Raw genomic sequence first — 13,391 nt, 5'->3', positions numbered from 1 at the left:
CATCTCCCAGTACCTACTGCAACCTACATCCTTCTGAATCTGCTTAGTGTATTCATCTCTTGGTCTCCCCCTACAATTTTTACCCTCCACGCTGCCCTCCAATACTAAATTGGTGATCCCTTGATGCCTCAGAACATGTCCTACCAACCGATCCCTTCTTCTGGTCAAGTTGTGCCACAAACTTCTCTTCTCCCCAATCCTATTCAATACTTCCTCATTAGTTATGTGATCTACCCATCTAATCTTCAGCATTCTTCTGTAGCACCACATTTCGAAAGCTTCTATTCTCTTCTTGTCCAAACTATTTACCGTCCATGTTTCACTTCCATACATGGCTACACTCCATACAAATACTTTCAGAAATGACTTCCTGACACTTAAATCTATACTCGATGTTAACAAATTTCTATTCTTCAGAAACGCTTTCCTTGCCATTGCCAGTCTACATTTTATATCCTCTCTACTTCGACCATCATCAGTTATTTTGCTCCCCAAATAGCAAAACTCCTTTACTACTTTAAGTGTCTCATTTCCTAATCTAATTCCCTCAACATCACCCGACTTAATTCGACTACATTCCATTATCCTCGTTTTGCTTTTGTTGATGTTCATCTTATATCCTCCCTTCAAGACACCATCCATTCCATTCAACTGCTCTTCCAAGCCCTTTGCTGTCTCTGACAGAATTACAATGTCATCGGCGAACCTCAACATTTTTATTTCTTCTCCATGGATTTTAATACATACTCCGAATTTTTCTTTTGTTTCCTTTACTGCTTGCTCAATATACAGATTGAATAACATCGGGGAGAGGCTACAACCCTGTCTTACTCCCTTCTTAACCACTGCTTCCCTTTCATGTCCCTCGACTCTTACAACTGCCATCTGGTTCCTGTACAAATTGTAAATAGCCTTTCGCTCCCTGTATTTTACCCCTGCCACCTTTAGAATTTGAAAGAGAGTATTCCAGTCAACATTGTCAAAAGCTTTCTCTAAGTCTACAAATGCTAGAAACGTAGGTTTGCCTTTCCTTAATCTTTCTTCTAAGATAAGTCGTAAGGTCAGTATTGCCTCACGTGTTCCAACATTTCTACGGAATCCAAACTGATCTTCCCCGAGGTCGGCTTCTACCAGTTTTTCCATTCGTCTGTAAAGGATTCATGTTAGTATTTTGCAGCTGTGGCTTATTAAACTGATTGTTCGGTAATTTTCACATCTGTCAACACCTGCTTTCTTTGGGATTGGAATTATTATATTCTTCTTGAAGTCTGAGGGTATTTCGCCTGTTTCATACATCTTGCTCACCAGATGGTAGAGTTTTGTCAGGACTGGCTCTCCCAAGGCCGTCAGTAGTTCCAATGGAATGTTGTCTACTCCGGGGGCCTTGTTTCGACTCAGGTCTTTCAGTGCTCCGTCAAACTCTTCACGCAGTATCGTATGTCCCATTTCGTCTTCATCCTCTTCCATTTCCATAATATTGTCCTCAAGTTCATCGCCCTTGTATAGATCCTCTATATACTCCTTCCACCTTTCTGCTTTCCCTTCTTTGCTTAGAACTGGGTTTCCATCTGAGCTCTTGATGTTCATACAAGTGTTTCTCTTATCTCCAAAGGTCTCTTTAATTTTCCTGTAGGCAGTATCTATCTTACCCCTAGTGAGATAAGCCTCTACATCCTTACATTTGTCCTCTAGCCATCCCTGCTTAGCCATTTTGCACTTCCTGTCGATCTCATTTTTGAGACGTTTGTATTCCTTTTTGCCTGCTTCACTTACTGCATTTTTATATTTTCTCCTTTCATCAATTAAATTCAATATTTCTTCTGTTACCCAAGGATTTCTACTAGCCCTCGTCTTTTTACCTACTTGATCCTCTGCTGCCTTCACTACTTCATCCCTCAAAGCTACCCATTCTTCTTCTACTGTATTTCTTTCCCCCCATTCCTGTCAATTGTTCCCTTATGCTCTCCCTGAAACTCTGTACAACCTCTGGTTCTTTCAGTTTGTCCAGGTCCCATCTCCTTAAATTCCCACCTTTTTGCAGTTTCTTCAGGTTTAATCTACAGTTCATAACCAAGATTGTGGTCAGAGTCCACATCTGCCCCTGGAAATGTCTTACAGTTTAAAACCTGGTTCCTAAATCTCTGTCTTACCATTATATAATCTATCTGATACCTTTTAGTATCTCCAGGGTTCTTCTATGTATACAACAAATCTGCAATAATCGGTAAAAATGTTACACAGCAGATAGCAAGGACACTTCCTGGGGGAAAAAAAGGAAAAAAATCTATTTCTGATCACAGGATAACAAGGTGAGTTGTTGTTTTGTCTGTAATATTTTACACTTCAGTATTGTCACAGAACATCTTGGCAAAGTAATGTGAATGCTGTGAAGTTGTGATTAAAATATATTCCTTCTTCGTATTTTAACAGTAAGCAATACTCACAAACTGTGTTGAAAGTCTTCTCTTAATATTTTACGAAACCATGATAAATACGTAACTCACCCACTCAGTAAGGTTTACAAGACAGCCACTCGTTGGCTGCAGTAGTACAGAACTTCGGAAAGGTGCACCAGGAAAGCCTAGCTCTCGGAATGGAGTATCAAATTCTATTTCTTGTTTTGTCATTGCCTCCACCTAAACAAAAGCATAACTACATTTTCAGTTACAATAAAGACAAATGTTAAGATTCTACTGACAAAAACAATCTTAGTACTAATGTTTATCCTTTTTATTTTAGTGATACATCAAAGATTTTTTTTATATCAGATGCGAAGAACATTAGACAGTGAATACAATAAATGTTCTTTTGTTCCGCAACACTGTTTAACTGTGTTCTAGTAGTTACCTTTTCACAAAAACTCCTGAATGCTGTCTTCAGTTTATGTCTTAACTCCCGTTCAGACTGTTCAGCTGCAAGATCATCACGATCATGCATGTGTTGATGCTTCCCCAAATCTGTTGTGATTTCTCCAACTTCTGTGTAAAACTGAACATCCACATGTTTCTTCTTTCCAAACATAATGGCATGCTGTACAAAAGTAACAAGAAATGTTGAACAATAAATACAGTGATCTCCTCCCCCTGCACCCCCACATATTAAATATATACAGCACACAATGTGTATCATACAGGGCAGCTGTAATCTATAATGCTTTGAAGATATTCAACACCAAAATCTGATGTGGTAGAATGGAAATAATTACAAAAGTTGTCACATACAAAAACCATGTAATTCAACTGAAGACAAATACACTTTAAAACTGGTCAGACAACAGTCTCACTAGTGAGCAGATACTAAATTCTGATGAGTAATCCTACAATGAAAATTCTCTATACATTTCATTCATACTAAAAGGCACTGAAGGTTCAGCACATCAGAGAGCAAAGTATTCTGTAAAATAGTAAGTACAAAGACAGTTTTCAAGGCTAATTATAAACAGCTGAGAAAATTTGCAAATCAAAGTAAAAATTTTCTTAAATGCAACATGACACCTAATTTGCTAATTTTATATTTCTGAATTTTCTGGAAGAAATCCCAATATCAAGAGCAGTCTCAGTAGATAAACCCATTGAGATAGAAACCACTGATTTTTTATACTGTTACTTGCATCAGAAGGAAACACATTTTGGAAAAACGCTCAAAGCAAATCAATTTATTTTTCTAATAAAATACAAGTTTGTCCTCAAACTAAAATAGAGAAACCACAAAATCCCGTCACCTTTATAAACCAGTCTCCTACCCACAGAAATATTCTATTCTCACCAATGCAATATGCTCTTGCTGAATGGATCCATTATTATAATATTTCATTAATCTTTTTTTTTTCTAAATCAAAAATTACCACAATCAGTAGACTTTTTTTTATTTTTGTGGGGTAACTTAAACTAAACCTGTACATCAGAAAACCTAATTTGCCATCGGCAGACAAATCTTCTTATGGAACATAAAGTGTGACGCATTGATGTCATTCAACACTTGATGCAAACTAGCATCAGATGCATTATTCTCAGAATTGCTGCCTGACCCTAAAATCACCAGTTCATCTGGCTTTTATCTTCGGATGAAATGCTGTTGCCTAACATTGGCTACACTAAATACAGTCTCACACAAGCTGCAGGAAATGTACGGTACATGTGCCAAAATATGCTGCCCCCATCTGCATAGGTGGTTCGATAAGTCTGGTAAATTTTGCATGAAAGAATGGAACATTTTTGTTGTGCCTTCATGGTATCTCAAGGCTCATATCACAAATTTCAACAATGTACCACATACAGTACATTGTTGAAGGCCATCTGAATTGATTAGTGTGTCGACTGCAATTGAAAATGGAGAAAACCGAGATTCATGCTGTAATTAAATGATTTGATTTGAAGGGTTGGACTAACAAAATCGGATAGAGTTGACAAGGACTCTGCACCATCATTAAAGACCATTTACTTCTGGATTAGCGAATTTAAACATGGTCGTACAAGCACTGAAAATGACGCACATAATTGGGATCACCACAATGGAAACCATTGACAAAATTCATGATCTAGTAATGCAAGACTTCCGAATAAAAATTCATTAGATTGCTGATACTTTAGGCATCTAAACTGAGGGGGTGCATATCATCTTGTCCTGCATGGAGAATTGCCTATGAAGGAGCTGTATGCGAAGCGGGTGCTGCAATTGCTCACAGTCCACCAACAGTGCATCTGGCACAACATTTCAACACAATGGTTGGCTATGATTAATTACAATAAGTAAGACTTTTTGCTCCAATTTGTGACTGCTGATGAAACCTGGCTGCATCATTAAACACTTGAGTCAAAACAGCAGTCCAAGCAATGGACAATGGCTGGTGCACCGAAGAAGGCAAAGACTATTTTGTCAGCTGCTAAGGTGATGGCCACTTCCATATGGAATAATCCTCACAGACAGGTTTGAAACAGGCAGTATCATGACTAGTCCCTATTATGCTTCATTGTTGGATCATTTGAAACTTGTGTTGGCTGAAAAAAGAGCAGGTCAGCATGAAAAAAGTGCTCTTTCACCAGCATGATGCCCCAATTCTCACATCGGCGATAACAATGGCGAAAGTGCATGAATTGGGCTTTTAATTTGTTCCTCATTGACCCTATTCACCATACTTAGCCCCCAAGTGACTTCTTCGTGTTCCCTAACTTGAAACTTTGGCTTGCTGGGAAGAAATTTCCATTAAATGAGGAATGACAGTTGCAGTCATCCAGTATTTTGCAGAGTGTGACAGAATCTCTTTTTCCGATGGGATGAAAAAGCTGGAGGACTGCTGGACCAAAGTGTAATGCCTCAAAGGAGATTATGTCAAAAAATAAGGTGACTTGTTTAGGAAACACAGACTTTTTCCTTGCTGTTTTACCAGACTTAACAAATCACCCTATGTGTATACATAGTGCCATCATATGATAACACCAAGTAGGAACTTTTCTCTACTAACTGGTCACTCTGAGAAAACACTCTGTGCAGTGGCTTAACAAGAGCAGTTGTTTTGGCAGAAATATAAAGACAATTTGTGACTTCAAATACACTGACAATGCAGTCATGTTTAGGGCACATGGATTAGACGTTCTTAATCATTTCTTGAAATGTTTTAATGGTCTCCATTTCAGCACCATGATTATGATGGAACTCTTATTATAATGTTTCAGCAGAGTGGAGGAGCATGGTCTGTGGTATCATTATTTTTAACCATCCTAACAACACAACTGTGAAATTTATATCTTTATTGTTGCAATATTTGGTTGTTTCTTCCAAATATGTTACAATTTTTGAGGTTGTGATTAACATGGGACCTGCGAACACAGTCTTTTTTATCCTAATATATATATATATATATAGGGTGTTTCAAAAATGACCGGTATATTTGAAACGGCAATAAAAACTAAACGAGCAGCGATAGAAACACACCGTTTGTTGCAATATGCTTGGGACAACAGTACATTTTCTGGCGGACAAACTTTCGAAATTACAGTAGTTACAATTTTCAACAACAGATGGCGCTGCAAGTGATGTGAAAGATATAGATGACAACGCAGTCTGTGGGTGCGCCATTCTGTACGTCGTCTTTCTGCTGTAAGCGTGTGCTGTTCACAACGTGCAAGTGTGCTGTAGACAACATGGTTTATTCCTTAGAACAGAGGATTTTTCTGGTGTTGGAATTCCACCGCCTAGAACACAGTGTTGTTGCAACAAGACGAAGTGTTCAACGGAGGTTTAATGTAACCAAAGGACCGGAAAGCGATACAATAAAGGATCTGTTTGAAAAATTTCAACGGACTGGGAACGTGACGGATGAACGTGCTGGAAAGGTAGGGCGACCGCGTACGGCAACCACAGAGGGCAACACGCAGCTAGTGCAGCAGGTGATTCAACAGCGGCCTCGGGTTTCCGTTCGCCGTGTTGCAGCTGCGGTCCAAATGACGCCAACGTCCACGTATCGTCTCATGCGCCAGAGTTTACACCTCTATCCATACAAAATTCAAACACGGCAACCCCTCAGCGCCGCTACCATTGCTGCACGAGAGACATTCGCTAACGATATAGTGCACAGGATTGATGACGGCGATATGCATGTGGGCAGCATTTGGTTTACTGACGAAGCTTATTTTTACCTGGACGGCTTCGTCAATAAACAGAACTGGCGCATATGGGGAACCGAAAAGCCCCATGTTGCAGTCCCATCGTCCCTGCATCCTCAAAAAGTACTGGTATGGGCCGCCATTTCTTCCAAAGGAATCATTGGCCCATTTTTCAGATCCGAAATGATTACTGCATCACGCTATCTGGACATTCTTCATGAATTTGTGGCGGTACAAACTGCCTTAGACGACACTGTGAACACCTCGTGGTTTATGCAAGATGGTGCCCGGCCACATCGCACGGCCGACGTCTTTAATTTCCTGAATGAATATTTCTATGATCGTGTGATTGTTTTGCGCTATCCGAAACATACAGGAGGCGGCGTGGATTGGCCTCCCTATTCGCCAGACATGAACCCCTGTGACTTCTTTCTGTGGGGACACTTGAAAGACCAGGTGTACCGCCAGAATCCAGAAACAATTGAACAGCTGAAGCAGTACATCTCGTCTGCATGTGAAGCCATTCCGCCAGACATGTTGTCAAAGGTTTCGGGTAATTTCATTCAGAGACTACGCCATATTATTGCTACGCATGGTGGATATGTGGAAAATATCATACTATAGAGTTTCCCAGACCGCAGCGCCATCTGTTGTTGAAAATTGTAACTACTGTAATTTCGAAAGTTTGTCTGCCTGAAAATGTACTGTTGTCCCAAGCATATTGCAACAAACGGTGTATTTCTATCGCTGCTCGTTTAGTTTTTATTGCTGTTTCAAATATACCGGTCATTTTTGAAACACCCTGTATATATATATATATATATATATATATATATATATATATATATATAGGATTTCACTTCTCTGCTGATGTAAGGACACTGCAATGTCTCTTGCTTTCAAACTTATCATCTGTCCATTGCTCTCTCATTGGCTGCACAGAACCAGCTGTTGATGCACCCCTTTTGTTCCTGTCATGCATCACGGTGATTGTTGACAACAATGTAGCATGAAACACTTAAGTACATCAGTGACCCAAATTAGACTTTACAGTCTACTGCAGAAATGAATACTATTTTGTCGAATGTTTGTCAAATTTCAAAGTCGATTCAAATCAGACTACAAATGGACTCAGGCAAATCGTAGTTTAAACGTGATAGATGTTCTTAAATAGCTAAATTTCCTGCCCTCTCACCATTCCCTCTCTCAACTCATCTGGGTCTCAGCCAAGCTGATATCACTGTTCCCCCTCCAACCCTTCTCCAGTGCTGTGCTTAAGCAAGTGCAAAACACAGACTGCAATATCTTCTAGAGCGCAAGTCATACGTAGCCATAGCAACTAATACATAAATAAAAAATCTCTCTCTCTCTCTCTCTCTCTCTCTCTCGTGTGTGTGTGTGTGTGTGTGTGTGTGTGTGTGTGTGGGCGCGCGCTGGGGGAGGGGGGGGGGGGGGGGTGATAGTTGCATTGCAACCTGGGATGCTTGAGGTGGTAGTCATTTGTGCATGAGGTGCGCTTGCTTGTCTGTGTATGAATGTGTGGTGTGTGTGTGTGTGTGTGTGTGTGTGTGTGTGTGTGTGTGTGTGTGTGTGTGTTTTTTGGGGGGGTTGGGGCAGAGCGAGGTGCGCTCTAAGTCATTAAAGAATTAATCTGAAAGCTGGCAAAGTTTTCATTCCTTTTTGTGTGCCTGGCAACAACCCCAAGCATTTGCTATTCAGTGTGTTATCTCCTCGACTCCTAAATGATTTACTTTAGGCCAGAGCTTTCTTAACCAAACCTGAATGAATTACAAAAGGATGTTTAATTCATGTCTATGCTGAGATCAGCAAAACTCTTAATTAGGCTGAAATGTTAAATAAACATCTACCATTTCCGAATGTAACTGGCTACAATAGAGAGAGATTATTATAATTTACTGGTACTGTACCTTGAGATGAAAGTGGAGTAAGATGATCATTTCACCGTCACAGGGTTGAAAGAAGGCATTCTTAATGTTGTTATACAAGATATCCACCTTATCACCACGAACGGAAGTGTATCTGAAGCCATTCACATGAGCCTCTAATGAACCTGGAGAGAAGATTTTTAACCTAATATATTGCACACCCATTTTTATGTTACAAAAGACACAACATCATCATTACCACCACCACCACCACCACCACCACCAAATACATAAGTACAAGTTTACAATTATGACATTTTAACAGATGTTGACAGGTGTAGAATAAAATGGGTATAGAACTGCATGTTCTTAATTCACATTTGTCAATAGACTCTTGATAATATTGGCTTTCTTGCTGACATGGTCAAATCCAGATCAACATTTCGATCCTGTGAAGATTCAGGACACGTCAAGGAAGAAAAAACAAAAGCAAAAGAAGAACCTTAAACAATGCAAAGCTTCTATCTGTCACTGCATGCCCTTATTCTTGCAAACTCTATGGAATCTCTCCTGCTGATTTACACCACTACCTCTAAAGAGATTAGTGTAGGGTTTGTACACACACATTTCAGATGGAATGAGACTGACATTCAACATCACATAATGATTTGAAAAAATAAGATGCAAGGTCCAGTGATCACGTATAATTTCTCTTGTGTAAACTATTCACAACAAACAGTAATGAATGGGAAGATGACATATATTACAAGCATTTTACTAGTAGAATTTACAGTGACAATCTACTCTTCCAAACTGTGATTGTCATTCCTGGTTCACGTGTATAAAACCCTGATCTACAATGTAACCATTTGTTATTGCTAAATAGGGGGCATAGTTTTATAACTAGAAAAAGAGCATATCATGATGTGCAGAAAAGTATGTCTTGTTCTCTCGGCATTCAAGTTCTTGTTATTAAATGGGGCACGCATGAAATGTATGAGACATTATCAATGCAATGGAGTGTGGGCTGCACACTACTAAATTAAATAATCTTTCAAACTACCATGCACTCTTCAGAAATAAATTACTATGCAAACAAATTTATTGGGTTTATCACTTTTCTTCTAATTTAACCTTTTTATCAACATTTTTTTCATCGTTTCCCTCTTCCATAAGAAAACCTAAAACCTTTATTTTTTTATATAAATACCACAAATACAGAGCCATGGTTTAATTCATCATGACATTTTTATAAATCTTATCTATGTTCTTTTAACCATCAAACAGAACATGACGAATTTTATATTTAATTTTTCTCACCTACAATACTGTTTCTCAAATACTTTGAATAAAACATGTCAACAGGATTCACAAACTTCTTTGTTACACTTCGCTCAGTATGATTTCTGAAGGATTACAGAGTTCTCTTTTGAATGTAAGCAAACATGACACTCCATTAATACATACTTATGAAGTGAGAAAAAGGAAGCCTGCTGTAAAGCATGAAGAGGGGGGGGGGGGGGAGGAAGAGGACAGAGGGGGGGGGGTTAGGAGAGGGTTGCTGATGGCTGGGAGGGAGAGTAATCACACACACGTGACAGACATGTGGCACCAGTGAGTATATGCTAACCAAATACAAGTGGAGTTCTTCACACTGAGGACACTCCATGTCAAATCAACATGATTTTAGTACAAATTTTAACTAACCATTCAGATTTTGATGGAACTTAGAACAGAGGTAGCCTATATTAAATAACCAATTTCATTAAAATAGATACTTGGTCCAGTTTGAAAATACAGTAATGTGATATGTAAAAAGTCACCAAAAATGTAACTTTATATAATTTCAAAAATACGTATTTCACTACAAAAATAACATTTTGTACAATTTATAGGTGTACGCAGAAATATAATGTAACTTATCCATAAACAAATTTTCATTTTTTTCATAAACTTATCTGTAATATGTTTAAAAATGTAACTAGTGACTATGATAGGTAACTATTTCATTAGAACTACTAAAAATATAAGTTTTTAAATACAATTGCAATCTGACAGTGACCCAATAAAAAGTACACTATAACATGGATTTGATAATAATATCGTTGAAAATCTCCCTTTTTTGACAGTAGGTTTCAGTAAACAAATGTAACTTAGAAACAACGAAGACCGCCTGATCAGAGTTCATTGAATTATTTTCTGAAAATTTGATCACACTGGTACTGCATGATTTTCAGGCTAAGCAGCAGAGCTCTTTTGTAAATGATGTCAAGGAAAACTTGAATGAGGGTGAATGTGTTGTTATATGTGCCTTCTCTGAGAATTATACTTTCATAATCCAAGACGAGGCTCAGAGTTATCACTGGTCAAGTGATAAAGCAGTTGTGCACTACTTTGTAGTGTGTTACACGAGAGATAAGAAAACAGAGCATATGAGCTATGTCATTTTTACACCGTAACACCACAGCAGTGTACAATTTTCAAAAAATGGCAATTCAATTTTTTAAAAGCAAATTTCAAACAGATATACGGAAGATATACCATGTTTCAGATGACAGTGCAGCACAGTAAAAAATCATACACTTATGTTTCCACAAAGATAAATGGTATTTTTTTGCCCCTGTTCATGGTGAAGTACCTTGTGATGGTGTCAGTGGCACTGTTAAAGACATCAGCAACAAAAGCAATGCTACAGATATTGTATGACAGCCAACTTCCTTACTCCACAACTACAGGGCTATTACAAATGATTGAAGCGATTTCATAAATTCACTGTAGCTCCATTCATTGACATATGGTCACGACACACTACAGATACGTAGAAAAACTCATATAGTTTTGTTCGGCTGAAGCCGCACTTCAGGTTTCTGCTGCCAGAGCGCTCGAGAGCGCAGTGAGACAAAATGGCGACAGGAGCCGAGAAAGCGTATGTTGTGCTTGAAATGCACTCACATCAGTCAGTCATAACAGTGCAACGACACTTCAGGACGAAGTTCAACAAAGATCCACCAACTTATAACTCCATTCGGCGATGGTATGCGCTGTTTAAAGCTTCTGGATGCCTCCGTAAGGGGAAATCAACGGGTCGGCCTGCAGTGAGCGAAGAAACGGTTGAACGCGTGCAGGCAAGTTTCACGCGTAGCCCATGGAAGTCGACGAATAAAGCAACCAGGGAGCTAAACGTACCACAGCCGACGGTTTGGAAAATCTTACGGAAAAGGCTAAAGCAGAAGCCTTACTGTTTACAATTGCTACAAGCCCTGACACCCGATGAAAAAGTCAAACGCTTTGAATTTTCGGCGTGGTTGCAACAGCTCATGGAAGAGGATGCGTTCAGTGCGAAACTTGTTTTCAGTGATGAAGCAACATTTTTTCTTAATGGTGAAGTAAACAGACACAATGTGCGAATCTGGGCGGTAGAGAATCCTCACGCATTCGTGCAGCAAATTCGCAATTCACCGAAAGTTAACGTGTTTTGTGCAATCTCACGGTTTAAAGTTATGGCCCCTTTTTCTTCTGCGAAAAAAACGTTACAGGACACGTGTATCTGGACATGCTGGAAAATTTGCTCATGCCACAACTGGAGACCGACAGCACCGACTTCATCTTTCAACAGGATGGTGCTCCACCGCACTTCCATCATGATGTTCGGCATTTCTTAAATAGGAGATTGGAAAACCGATGGATCGGTCGTGGTGGAGATCATCATCAGCAATTCATGTCATGGCCTCCACGCTCTCCCGACTTAACCCCATGCGATTTTTTTCTGTGGGGTTATGTGAAAGATTCAGTGTTTAAACCTCCTCTACCAAGAAACGTGCCAGAACTGCGAGCTCACATCAACGATGCTTTCGAACTCATTGATGGGGACATGCTGCGCCGAGTGTGGGAGGAACTTGATTATCGGCTTGATGTCTGCCAAATCACTAAAGGGGCACATACTGAACATTTGTGAAGGCCTAAAAAAACTTTTTGAGTTTTTGTATGTGTGTGCAAAGCATTGTGAAAATATCTCAAATAATAAAGTTATTGTAGAGCTGTGAAATCGCTTCAATCATTTGTAATAACCCTGTACTTTTTGATTGGGCAGTTAAAAACCTTACATCCATACACTTTAAATTTTTGGCACGAGAAGAGTACCCTGAACATGAAAGATTTCTAGAAGAGAACTTTAGTTAACCTGTTACCAACAGAGGGACTGAAGCATTAAGCACATCAATAATATTGAAGACTTTATCACATAAAACAGAATCCACTGTTGTAACAGTCACAAAATAGCCAGAAAAACTGACGTTGAGAGTTATTCATGCATTATGTTATTGCCATCTACAACAAGAAATATCAGCTAGCTTAGTTTTTAACAAAAGACAAAGGTCTTGATGAAGTTGAAGTTACTTTCCTTCACCCAACTGGACCATCATTGTCTTATGTTTACCCTATTAAACCTGACATATTATGGGTGTCTATAGAAGATGTTCTTTGCGAAAGAAACCCAGTAATACAAGCAAGAAGAATGTATCACATTCCCAGGAATGATACTGTGAAAACAAATGAAGTATTTAATCAGTTTAATCTATAAATTTTATAAAAATGTATTTTTTTAAAGTGAAATATGTATTTCTGAAATTATATATGTCTCCATCCCATCTGTCTGGTAGTCTTCCTCTAGGTCTTTTTTGGTAAATTGGGCTCCAGGCTAGGTCTTGTTTGGACCATGAACCATCTTTTGTTCAAGGGACATGACCAGCCCACTGCCATTTCATTTCAATGTATTCACTCTTTCCATTATGTCGGACACCTTTGTTGTTCGTCTTATTTTAACTGCTCTCTTCCTGTCGAGGTTTCAGATGGAAACCTCATATCAGACAATGTTATATCAGCCTGCGCATTGTTTTGATGCAGA

At 39.0% G+C, this 13,391-nt stretch overlaps 1 protein-coding gene across 2 annotated transcripts in view; it reads right to left on the bottom strand.

Annotated features, from left to right (window-relative positions):
• LOC126172228 (FACT complex subunit spt16) overlaps positions 1 to 13,391 on the bottom strand; it is a 155,027-nt gene that overhangs the window by 65,846 nt on the left and 75,790 nt on the right. For both annotated transcript variants that reach the window (XM_049920862.1, XM_049920863.1), the window contains exons 13-15: positions 8,531 to 8,673; positions 2,848 to 3,030; positions 2,505 to 2,636 (exon numbers count right to left, since the gene is read on the bottom strand). In XM_049920862.1, the coding sequence (XP_049776819.1) occupies positions 2,505 to 2,636; positions 2,848 to 3,030; positions 8,531 to 8,673 (458 nt within the window). The remainder of the gene's footprint in view (positions 1 to 2,504; positions 2,637 to 2,847; positions 3,031 to 8,530; positions 8,674 to 13,391) is intronic.

This window comes from Schistocerca cancellata, chromosome 1 (genome assembly GCF_023864275.1).
Source record: "Schistocerca cancellata isolate TAMUIC-IGC-003103 chromosome 1, iqSchCanc2.1, whole genome shotgun sequence".
Lineage (NCBI taxonomy): Eukaryota > Metazoa > Arthropoda > Insecta > Orthoptera > Acrididae > Schistocerca > Schistocerca cancellata.
Note: the sequence above shows the minus strand (reverse complement) of the source record. Positions and strands in the feature narration are given on the sequence as shown.